Below are 12,249 nucleotides of genomic sequence, written 5' to 3'. Positions count from 1 at the left end.
CCGTGAGGATGCCCGGGCAGATAGCGTCTCACTGCTTGAGACCTGCTTACCCGTCATCAGGACATCTATCTGAGTATCCCAACCTGGTGGTGACTGGTAACCTCTGATGATGGTAGTGGTGCCCCAACACTGCCCCGTGGTCTCCCTGCCTCTTTCAGTTGAATCTGCACATTTCTAAGCCACATGCAGAAAGACCTCTGTGATTAGTATGGGGCGGTGACACGGCTTGGCCAGACTGATGTCAGCAGCAGACCCTGGAGGGAGCTGCCTGGTCACCGCCTTCTCACAGCGGCAAGCTGGGGAGGGAGCCTGGTCTGGTGGTTGAGGCTCACAGGTGCAGTAGGAGACGCAGCCATGCCCACGGCCTCACAGGGAAGGGGGCTGGAGGCCGTGTGGCTCTGACAAGGGGCAGTTTGGGAACTGCAGTCCAGAGCCGCAGTGGCAGGCGATGGGGGAGGCCCTGACCTGGAGGAGAGCAGTGCGCACAGGCAGGACAGGTCCACCATCTCGAGGGGCAGGGAGGGTCCCCAGCATGGTCCCGGCCAGGAACCCGGATGAGGTGGGCCCAGGCCTCACCTCCCTTTGGGGAAGGGGCGCCTCCTAGGCTGGTCGTCATCCTGCACCCGGTTCAAATCTAGGAGGAAGACGGTCCCTGGCCTTGCCCCTGGGCGGGGACAGTCCGAGCCTCATGGACCCTGCGCAGGCCTCCCTGGACAGCCAGCCCCACAGCTGTGTGGTTTCTTAGCTGGGCACATCCCAGTGAATCTGGAACACTCCTGCATAGGGAGGGGACCCTGCCGTGACTCGCATTCCACATCTAAAGGGCTCCCCCGGGACGGGGCAGGGGGCAGCGATAACCCCAAGCCTCCTGCTCACTGCTGGGGAGGGTGGCAGCCAGAGCTCGGGGCTGAGAGCACGTGTCCGCGGCAGGAGCTCTGGACGCTGCCACTCAGCTGGTTCCCCGCCAGGTTCCCCTCGGGGCTGCCCGCCCCTTGAGGAGCAGCTGGTGCCGTGGGGAAGGCGAGGTCTCTCCCCGGCGCTGGGCCCGCTCAGCCCAGGACCCTCTGCTAGCCAGGTGTCGCCCTGGCGGCCGCACGTGCCCCCTCGGTGGACACACTGCGTCCCTGCTAGTGCCTGGCGACCCTGCCGCCTGACCCGGGCTCTCTTCTCCCCACAGGCTCGCTAACGTCCGTGTTCGTCAGGCTGCCCTGTGGTGGTGTCGGGGTAAGTGTCTCTTTAATGTGTAAATAGCGTCCTGTTTGTGCTCAGGGTCCTGGTGGTCACAGAAACCGCCGCCCCGCTCTCCGGAGAGCAGGTAATTGCTGCCAGGCGTTTTCCATAAACAGGGTCCGCGGGGCGGATTACCCCACCGCGCACACGTGCGGCTTCAAAGGCCCCGTGAGCCTCTGAGCGTTTGATGGTGGTTCTGGGGCACCATCCTCCGGGGAAGGCCGTCTGGCAGCGGGACTGGCTTCAGGAAACGGGATCTGGTGTGCGGCCCATCTCATCCGACCTGCCCAGCCACGGTCCCCCTGGTCCGACTCAGCTCGCGAATCCCATCGCCGCATGGGAGCGTGTTGATCCCAATCCCAGAGCCGAGCTCCAGCCCGAAGCCCCCGATGCCACTCTGACTGTGGGCACAAGATTTATGGGCCGTGAGAGGCGGGCAGAGCCATGCCCCTGGGGTCGAGCCCTTGAGCAGAGGTGCGCGGGCAGACACATGGGAGAACTAGGCTCTGTGTTTCATCCAGGCTCTCCCTGCCCATGGTGGGGGGCGCTGAACCCGTCTGGGCGCCCAGCTGACCCCTAGCAAAGCCAGAGCTTCTCCTTCATCCAGGGGGGTCTGCCCCCCAACCTGCCGGCCTTTGGATGAGGAAGGGTGCAGGCAAGGCGAGTGTGCTGGGTTCGGGGGTCAGAGCAGCCCCCTCCCAGCCAGCCTGCTGGCCGTGGAGCTCCACGGCTGGTCCTGGTCCCAGAGAGGCCAGAGGCCGCAGTGGACGCAAAGGCGTCCCGGCTGGAACCGCGCAGCGGTCGAAGGTCCATGTAATGACAGATCGCACAGCGGAGCCCAGGTCTGGATTCTGTTATGGAAATGAAACAAAATTGTTTTCTTCCTGAGTCTTTACAAAAATTGCTGCTTTGAAAATTATCCCGTCAGAAAGAGAATAAATGGCATTTATTCATACCACCACCAGGCCCTCCTAGAGTTATTGTATTTTGTATTGTAAATAGGCTGCAATCTCTTAATTCGGGGCAAATTTTTGGCCAGACTTGAAAAGGTTTGGATCTGCAGTGCCCTGCAGCCGCTCCACGCAAGGCAGGATTTATAATCCACAAACGAAAGCAAAATGGGGCCTGGGGCCTGGGGGCTTGAGCCAGGCGACCCCTCTCCGGTGTGAAGTCCAGGTCCCACCCCACCACGGTGGGCTGTGGCACCCACCTCCACATCCGGGCACAGAAACGCTCAGGAGCATGGAGACCTGTAGAGTCTTAGCAAGAGGAGCCAGGTCAAGAGAGGAGTCCGTCAGTCAGAATAATCGGGGGTGTGTGAGCCATGCAGTGTCCAAAGGGACTGTCCACTCCCAACTGTTTGCTATAATTACTCCTAACAAGAGGGCTTCCCTAGTGGCTCAGATGGTGAAGAATCCGCCTGCAATGCTGGAGACCCAGCTTCTGTCTTTAGGTCGGGAAGATCCCCTGGAGGAGGGCATGGCAACCCACTCCAGGATTCTTGCCTGGGGAATCCCATGGACAGAGGAGCCTGGCGGGCTACCGTCCTTGGGGTTGCACAGAGTCAGACACGACTGAGCGACTGACACAAATAGACGGGCAGAGGGTCACGGTGCCCGGCCTCCTGCCAGGCTCAGTGGGGCCTCGCCGCGCCGCTGGTGCAGCCACAGCCCTCCTGGGCCTCAGTGTCTCCTTCCAGACCGCAGGGCCAGCCCCCGGGGTGTTGGGGTGGCCGCGGAGACCCCAGGGACCCAGGTGTGGCTGGGAAGGGGTGGGTCAGCTGTGGAGACAAGGAAGGAAAGGTCGCTCAAGTGAACATCCAGGTTGTGTAATGCAGGCTTTTCTGGTTTTACATTTTTTCCCCCAAAACCAAGTTAACAGCAACTTCTGCTTTGCTCTCCTCCCGATTTTTGCATTTCCCTTCCAGCCCTTCGCTGGCTAAAGGGGGAAGCCCCTGGCAGGCCCTGGGGGCCTGCAGCCCACCCAGAAGGGCCACCCCAAGTGTCCGTTTGAAACCTCCATGTGGGGTCTCCCCAGCTGTCCTCCCGTCCACCTTCACTGTGGGGAACTGTGGAGGAATTGGGCGGTGGGCCCTGTTTCCCCCGCCTCCATCACTCCTGCGTGTGGTGGTCACCCCGAGTGGGGCCGCCTCTGCGGTGTCGCCCTCCCAGCGCCCTCCCTTGAGCCTCGTTCTTCTGGAACTCAGGGCTCCAAGCCCTCCATCCCAGTGGGTCCACGGGGAGCTGCTGGCCAGCAGCTGGAGGCCCCGAGGCAGTGCAGATCACCTTCAGTTTCTCGGGCGGCAGTGGCAGCCTGGGGTCTTGCAGTGGGGCTGGGGGTCTGTCCCTTACCCTGGACACAATGTTATGTATGGGAGCTTCTGGACCCTTGAGACAAGAGCAGAGCACAAAGACCCTTCACTGAACGCGGAGGGTCGGTCCATTTCCCCCTCTGGCTCTGGTTACTTAGCCAAAAGCCCAAGTTACTGCATTTGGAGGAGAAAGAATCTGAGTGGTTTTTTTGCCCAAACCACCCCTGAGTATCGAGGATGGTACTCTTACGGACTGGAGCACACGCCTGGGACTCCCATGCCCTTCCTAGAGAGGGCTCTGGGAAGCCTGAGTGACAGGCCTGTCCACCTGGAGCGGAGTCTGCAGGGCCCGTGAGAACCTGCTGCCCACGGCAACCCCTTCCAAGCCCTGAACGCTCAGGGCCCAGACACAGGGGCTGAGCTGCAGGTGAGGGTCTGGCACCCCGCCCCCGCTAGGGTCGGCGCCCAGGCCCTGATCATTACGTGGGGTGGATGGGTTTCTTTCAGTGAAGTCTTGAGGCTTCATCTTCAAAGCAAGATGATTTAAAATACATTTACGAGCGGTTCGAGCTATTTCCTGAGGAGCGTTATTCCGTGCGGGTTCTTCTTTTCAATGACCAAACCGCTATGTTCTTTAAATAGCTTCCAAATGTCAGAAGAACGCTCTGCACTTAGTCCGGTCTCCGCGGCATTAATATTCAACGTTCAAAGACAGGCTTCTGTTCTAAATAATGGTGTGCTGTTATTCATTGCAGTAGTCTCTCAACTAGAATATTGGGGACCAGTTATTTCAGCTCAAGAATCAGTTCAATAAAATCGACATGAGAGCCGGCCTTCCCAGAGACCGGGTTGGGGATCTTCCCAGCCCAGGGATCAAACCCCAGCCTCCCACATTGCAGACGAATTTCTTTACCATTTGAACCACCAGCAAAGCAGGAGATACAGGTTCGATCCCTGGGTTGGGAAGATTCCCTGGAGAAGGAAATGGCAACGTGCTCTTCTTCCCTGGGAAATCCCATGGACAGAGGAGCCTGGCGTGCTGCAGTCCATAAGAGTCGAACACGACTGAACAGCAAACAGCTAATTCTAACCCTTCTTAACATTTGCTTTTGCTGACTGTGAGTGTAACTCAGCTGCAGTTGCAGTTTAAAAAAAGAGGTTGGGGGAGCTAGGTAACCTTGACATCACGACTCTTAGCTTGGAGTAACTTGGAGCCACTGAGAAAAGAAATGACGCCTCAGAAAGCAGTGAGAACGCAGGTGCGCTATTTTGGGTGCATTTACCGTTCTTTTCCTGTTCAGTATTTTTTGGCGTGTCTTCAAAAAAAAAAAAAAAAAGTAAGCTGGAATGTGAGCCGTGTTCTGTAATTAGTCAGGGAGAGACGAGACCCTCCAGTTTCAGAGGCAGAGCACAGGGCCCCGGCAGGGCGGGGGCGGTGTGGCCCTCGGGGCACCGGGCTCACCGCAGGCCCACTCTCTCCACAGGTGGACAGTGATACCATATGGAACGAGGTGCACTCGTCGGGGGCTGCCCGCCTGGCCGTGGGCTGTGTGGTGGAGCTGGTCTTCAAGGTGGCCACGGGGGAGCTGAAGGTCAGTGAGGACCCGCAGCAGGGACTCGGGGTTGGGGGGAGGGGGCAGCCGGCCGCCTCTGCTCCCCGCTTCTGCAGGGCACCAGGCGGCTGCGAGGGGGGCGGGGTGCCCAGGTCTGTCCCCGCTGTTGACCCGCAGGGGACCCTGCCCCTTGTGAGAATACACACAAACACAGCAGTTCTCAGCGAGGTTGCTCTTAGAGCCCCACCCTCTCACAGTGGCTGAAAGACCAGGAGAGCTTTTGTCTGTAGGAGTTGTGTCATCCACATCTGACTAGTCATCAGAGATTGAAAAAGGAAGCTTTGTAAATATTTGTTAATTTAAAAATAACAGTACATCTGGCTTTTGTGGCTCAGCCGGGATCGTCACACCCGCTTCTGCATCCGTGGCTGGCGACACGCAGCCTTGGTTGAAGCACACGAAGGCAGTGCAGCCTGGCCTAGTGCAGGGCGAGGGGAGGGGCTCCTCAGGGGACTGCAGGTCTGCGTCTCTGACCCTACACCCCAGTTCAGCGAGGGGCGCTGTCCTGAAGACGTGTTGCCGTGCAGACCCTGAAACACACCAGCGGCCTCTGTCCTCCTGCTTTATGAGGGGCCCCGCACGCCAAGTCCGTCGTTTATCCTGACTTTGCATGGTGCTTGGTTGTCTGGAGATGAGGGGTCACGGAGGGCCCCAGACCCTTCAGTCACCTCTTACTAGGCAGTGTTCACTGCAGCCCACACCCTGGGAACCGTGCCTGTCACCTCCCGTCTCGTCAGGAGGGTCTCCTGCGCACAGGCAAGAGCTGGTTTTCCAAAGCTCTCATTTTCACCAGGAAGCTCAGATCCCACGCTGACCACAGTCTTGTTCTCCCCAAGATGACAGCCCCGCTGGGCTGGTTACACACCCCGTCTCTCTGCACGGGTGTTAAAGAGACGTCCAGGTTTAACGACGTTGATAAGTCTCACTGCTTCCTTGGGGCGCTGGCACAGAGCTGCCGTTCCACTGAGAACCTGTGTGCTCCCCCCACCACCGCACCTGCCGCTGGTCGGCTCTCAGCTACACGGGGGCAGGCACAGAGCCGTGGGGGTACTGGAGAGGCCCGGGCTGTGAGGTCCTGTCCAGGGACAGGGAGAGGGTTGGGCGGTGCTGAGAGGGTCTCCCACCAAGTGCACCCCCGGCCCAGTCTCTGCAGCAGGCTGGGCACACTTCCCATGCCTGGCCAGCGTGGTCCGTGGCCCTGGGGCCTCCGTTGCAGACCTTGGCCACACAGCTTCCTGGGCTGGCGAGACTGGGCTTGCTGGTCTAAACCGTCTTTATTACAGTGGCTGCAGGATGGTTTGCAGATGGTCCTTTTAAAGCCTAAATGATTTCAGGGCCTGGAGGGGACAGCCTGCAGCTCTTCTCCAGCCTGTCGACTTTGCTCACAGGCGATAGTGGTCCTTTTTTTGCACTGCCCATTCCCCAGGGAGCTGAGCCACAGAGACAGCAGGAAAGCTGACATTACAACCCAACCAAGGTGCCGCCAAGCCCCATCAGATTCATTTGCTCCAGCATTCCCATCCAGTTACTTCCTGATGGTTATAATCAGAACAGGGCCACAGGCGCCCCTTCCCCTCCTTCCCAGACTCCCCTGCTCAGCAGCCCACAGCCTGGCCAGAAGACTGTTATGGATGGAAAGTCAGGAGTGAGCTGACCTTTTGTCTCAGTGATCTGTGATGACAACAGGCCTCTCACAGAAGGGACCTGGGTGTCTCCGAACCACTCACAGGGAGCCCTGGGTCCTGCCCACGTCTGCGCCCAGGGGCGGCTGGAAACCATGCAGACTCTGCCTGTGCTCAAGGGCAGCCTGTGATCTTTTTCTCACTGACCTGAAACCAATCTTCTGTCCGTCTCTCCCCGCTGGTGTCGTGCCTAGAACGGCTTTGCTGTGGTCCGCCCTCCAGGACACCACGCAGAGGAGAGCACGCCCATGTAAGTGGACACGTGGTCGCTCACGGGCAGGGGACACGACTGTCTCACACCCCTCCCATGTGCCGGGCCAGCAGGATGTATAGCTGGAGTTGGCCGTGACTCCGGAAAGATGCGGGGTCGGGTGGCAGGGGGCACAGAGGGGAGGCCGAGGGTGCAGAAGTGAGTCCAGAGGCGCCACCTCCTTGTCTAGCCCAGGAAAGGGAACGTCAGCTGCCCCAGGAGGAGTTCAGGGGGCACGTCCTTGTTCTTGAGCCTGCTCACATGTGGCCTTCCAGCCGACCTGCTCATGCTCTGGTATCGTGAGGCTCAGGTCACCAGGCCACAACCACAGTGGTCAGCTGTCCAGCCTGTGTTTTGGGTTGTGGAGCTGGCCGAGGTGGCGGAGGGTGGCATGTGGACTCAGGATCCATCCCTGTCCAGGAGAAGCCCCCTGCAGGAGTCACAGGACTTGACCCCACAAGTTGTGCCCAAAGTGGACACAGGAAACCCTCAGTGAGTGCCATATGGGGCTTCTACCGGGGCCTGAGACAGAAGACTCAGGGTTGGGGTCATCAGGACGAGGCGACAGGCGGAGCCTGGAAGGCTGAGCGCCGGCCTGTCGGCTAGTGAGGCACACACGTGCCGTGCAGACAGAGCCGCGGGGAGAAGCAGGAAGCACTCAGGCAGGGAGCCACCTTGACCCCAGTGGGGGCGTCGGGACCTGGCTGCAGGAAGGGCCCTTGCTGTGGAGGGAGCTGTCGTCACCCGCGTGCATCCCTCCCTGGCCCAGGACAGTCCGCGTGACCCAGAAGCGGGTGCTGACCGACTGAGTATCTGCTCTGAGGTCACCTTTCTAATCTGAGTCTGGCTTGTCACATGTTTTAGAGAGTGGGCTCAGGGGGACCTGGATGGAGCCTGGAGGAGTCTTGTCCCTGAAGGCTCTCTTGGGGGTCCCAGAGGCCAGCAAGGCAGGAGAGGCTACGAGTGCTTGGTACCCCTTCCAGACAGACAGCCTGCACCCCCAAAACAAGCCCACCCAGGCTTCTCAGCTTCTGTGGCAGTTCAGGTTTAGGAGATTTTCATTTTTACTCGACTCACTTTCTTAGCTTGTTTTTCCCATCCTCTCGAAGCCTCTCTAGAATCATTGTATACATCCTAGAACACGGAAAGATAAGCGGGGAGCAAGTAAAATAGTAACTTCTGTGTTCCATGGGCCTTTGTGCCTCTTGGGAGGCTGGTCAGTGCACGTCCCAGCAGGTGTCCCGGGACACGAAGTGAAATGGACTCTGTCACCCTGAGAGCATGGACAGGCTGTGTGCAGGGTCCGTGCGTGTGTGTGTGTGTGTGTGCGCGCGCACGCGCCTCCATGATCAGCATCAGTTAAGGTGTCCAGATTGCGTCATCAGAAGCCGTGGTTCACCAGACTTAGACCCTCGGGATTCTCGAATGTTCTTGTGCAAGCTGTGTACAAACTAATCAGAGCCCACGTTTTTTTCTCCGTTTCTCCTGATTCTCCCCTGCAGGGGGTTCTGCTACTTCAACTCCGTGGCCATCGCTGCCAAGCTTCTCCAGCAAAGGCTGAGCGTGAGCAAGACCCTCGTGGTGGACTGGGTGAGTTGAGGGGGCGTGGGGCACTGCCAGCTCGTCCCTACCCCACCCCGCCTCCAGCAGACAGAGGAGAGGCAGGCTTTCCCACCTCCGCTGACGACTGGATTTGCGGACCTGCACTTTGTGGAAACTCCCTCAAAGATGCAGAAAGTAAAACCCCAAACCTGAGGAGTGTGCCAGCTCCTACCAGCCCGTCCTATCAGTGACCATGGTTCTGAAGTGTCTGGAGACAGGCCGGTGGTTGAGGGCAGCAGCTAGAGGGTGGTCTTGCCAAACCTTGTAGGAGGGTGGGGGGCAGGTGGGGCTCGTGGGCCCTTGGCACTGACGGGGGCCTGGCCATCCTGCCCCGACCAGCCCGGCCGCCCTGCCTCCCTGTCACTCCTGCTTCTGCCGGGTGACCCAGTTTTTACCAATTTAACCCCCTGTCCCATTTTCCCACATGACGGGCCACTTCTGACAGTGCCCTGCCTGAAAGGGTACAGTCTATGAAAAATGCTGTAGAATAACTGAATTCCAGAAGTAGGAGGTGGGTACTCAAGGTGTTCACTTTATTATTGTTTTTCAAGCCATAGATGGCAAGGGGAGGGGAGAAAATTCCCTTTGGATTTTATGATCCATTTCATAATTTTTTTAGTTAAAAAAAAATCAGGTACCTCAGGCGGGATTATCCTTTATGCTGCAGAGTTCCTCCTGGGTTTGGGAAAAGTAAAACCAGAACACAGCCAGGGACACCCCAAGCTCCGGGCAGCAGGCGCTGGTGAGAGGTCCTTGGTGCCGGGGCTGCAGGGCATCGGCTGCTGACCCTGGTCTTCACACGCCCAGTGCCTGCTCTGTTCAGCCCAGGGAGCCCCTCGTCAGCCCCCCATGGGGAGCAGTCAGAGATGCTGGGGGCGTGAAGCCCCTGGAGAAGGCGGACACTCGCCGGCTGCCATCCAGGGCTGTGCGGGAGGCTTTGCTGTGGCCGCAGATGGCAGCGAGTGGCACCTCCCCCACCCTCACCCTCAGGCCTCAGTGGCATCCGGCTGGCCCCCCGCTCCCAGCTGTCCTTCTGCATTTTCTCCAGTGAGCTCAGACAGCATTCGTGTGCAGATTCTCAGCAGTTCCTGGGCTGAAAACTGCGGCTGGTCTGTAGCCCACAGCTCACGCACCGGCCGCCAGCCACCCCCACTCATGTGGCTTGTCGCCCCACTCGGGGTCTGGCACCCCTGGTGTTCTGGGTCTGCCCCCAGCTCTCAGCCCCTGGCGGAGCTGGCCCTGAGCCCGCCCTCCCAAGTGAGCAGCCGTGGGAGCCACAGGCTGGCAGGAAGGGCATTTACTCCAGCAGTGACAGTGCTGGCAAGCTCCCCCCTCACCCCAACAGCCCCTGACCCCCGGGGTTGGGGCAAGACACTGATCAAATGACCCTGCCTGGAAACGGCAGCCCCCGGGGCAGCGAGACATCCTGCAAACCCGCCACAGGCTGTGCCCTGAGGGCCCCGAGCCGGGGGGGGGGGGGGGGGGCTCGTCCCCCCTGGCGGGAGGTGCTGGCCTCACGGGAGGCTGCTGGCGCTGAGCACCCCCCTGCCCCACAGGATGTGCACCATGGGAATGGGACCCAGCAGGCCTTCTACAGCGACCCCCGCGTGCTCTACATCTCCCTGCACCGCTACGACGACGGCAACTTCTTCCCAGGCAGCGGTGCACCCGACGAGGTGAGCCCGTGAGCAGAGGGGGCCCGGCGTGACCGGGGGCGGCCGTCAGCCCACATCCCTCACGTGTGCCCCCACGGGCCACGACTGGTCCGTGTGCAGACGACATCCTGGGAACGCTGGTTCTGGCCTGAGCAGGCCGAGGGCTTGGGCCGGTGAGCGCGGGCACCCTCGCCCTTGGGGGAGGCTGCTGCACAGTCACCACATATGTCCAGGGCAGCGGCCCTCTCGCCAGTCGAGTGCCCATGGTGAGGTCCCGAGTGACCCCCGAGGCTCCAGCGAAGGTCCCTGCTCTGAGCGGAGAAGCCCGACAGTGGGGAATCCCGTCCAAGGAGACGGGCCCGCCCACCTCGGGGTCTCGTCCTAGAAGGGACATCGGGGCAGACGGCCAGCTCGCAGCGGTCCCCGCGGCCCTTCATGGTGTGGCCCCTCCCTCAGGCAGGGCACGCAGCCCCCACACTCTGCACGTGCAGGGGAACAGGGTTCCTGCCTCTGAAAACTCCCCATCCTGAAAGGCAGCGTGTTGGGGGCGGGTGGGTGGGCGAGGGGCACACCCCGAGGGCTGCCCGGGTCGGGTCATGGCATGCATGTCTCCTCTGTGCAGGTGGGCACGGGCGCTGGCGTGGGCTTCAACGTCAACATGGCTTTCACCGGCGGCCTGGACCCCCCCATGGGAGATGCAGAGTACCTGGCAGCCTTCAGGTGAGGGTCCTGGCTTCTGCCCTGTGGGGCACTTAGGGAGCAATTGGGAACCCCTCGCGGGGGCCCAGCTCCTGCGGGCTTCACCGTTCTCCTCTGACCTTCACCTTCCCTTGTGAGCACCCCCGCTCCGTCCCCGGGCACCGCTGTGTGCTGGCACCGCGGGGACTGGTCTTGCTGTCTCTGCGTTTTGGGGGATGAACCCCGAGGCTTCTCACAGTCTGCTCTTCAGGCCAGAGGTGGCATCCCCAAGACTGTTTCTCACCTTCCGTCTGCAGGGTTCCCGTCTTGTGCGTCATGTGGAAACCAGGACTCTATCTGGGGTCTTGATAGTAAGAAAGTGAGGGAGGCTGGGGGAAGGTGTCAGAAAGCATGAGGTTAATGAGAATCGGGTGCTGCTGTCTGAAAAAGCTCTTGATATCCTAATTCTCTCAAAAAACCTTCTGTGAGATGATGGGAAACAGAAGTGAACATCCCTCCTCTGCTGACTTAAAAATCGGGAGGGCCTCCCCTAGTCACTCCGGTTCCGTTGTGTTAGGCTGGGCTGGGCAAGTCGGGTACAAGGTGACTCGTAAAACCGTCTTTGCTTTTGAGCCGTGATTTCTGCTTCGATCTGGGCCACATTGAAGGGATTCCTAGGGCTGGTAGCACTGGTTTCCTCCTCCTGTTGCAGTCAGAGCAATGACTGGGGGGCGGGGGACAGGGGACGGGGGGCAGCCCCTGGCAAGTGCGTGTCCAGGGCCCCTGGGAAGGAGGAGAGTTCTGATCAGTAGCAAAGCCCAACAGACCTTCCATCTTTGTTTGAGACACAGCCTCTGCACCAGGCTTTGGAGCCCATCAAGTTTCCAAGTGACTCTCCTCCCTTCCTCTTGAGTGCGTGCTCTGGTTGTCCTGCATGCGGGCACGTGTGTGTGTATGTGATATGCGTGTATCTGTGTGTGTGTGAGATGTGCCTGTATCTGTGTGTGTGTGTGATGTGCCTGTATCTGTGTGTGTGTGTATGTGATATGAGTGTATCTGTGTATGTGTGTGATGTGCCTGTATCTCTGTGTGTGTGTGAGATGTGCCTGTATCTCTGTGTGTGTGTGTGATGTGCCTCTATCTGTGAGTGTGTGTGATGTGCCTGTATCTGTGTCTGTGTCTGTGATGTGCCCGTATCTATGTGTGTGGGTGTGACCCACCTGTGTGT

At 59.7% G+C, this 12,249-nt stretch overlaps 1 protein-coding gene across 1 annotated transcript in view; it reads left to right on the top strand.

The window, feature by feature from the left end:
• Positions 1-12,249, top strand: part of HDAC4 (histone deacetylase 4) — a 236,111-nt gene that overhangs the window by 198,886 nt on the left and 24,976 nt on the right. The window contains exons 16-21 of the mRNA XM_040231985.1: positions 1,178-1,224; positions 5,026-5,133; positions 7,031-7,086; positions 8,589-8,676; positions 10,245-10,364; positions 10,966-11,063. Of these exons, the coding sequence (XP_040087919.1) occupies positions 1,178-1,224; positions 5,026-5,133; positions 7,031-7,086; positions 8,589-8,676; positions 10,245-10,364; positions 10,966-11,063 (517 nt within the window). The remainder of the gene's footprint in view (positions 1-1,177; positions 1,225-5,025; positions 5,134-7,030; positions 7,087-8,588; positions 8,677-10,244; positions 10,365-10,965; positions 11,064-12,249) is intronic.

Source organism: Oryx dammah, unplaced genomic scaffold, assembly GCF_014754425.2.
Source record: "Oryx dammah isolate SB20612 unplaced genomic scaffold, SCBI_Odam_1.1 HiC_scaffold_28, whole genome shotgun sequence".
NCBI lineage: Eukaryota > Metazoa > Chordata > Mammalia > Artiodactyla > Bovidae > Oryx > Oryx dammah.
This window is presented reverse-complemented; position numbering and strand designations above follow the sequence as displayed.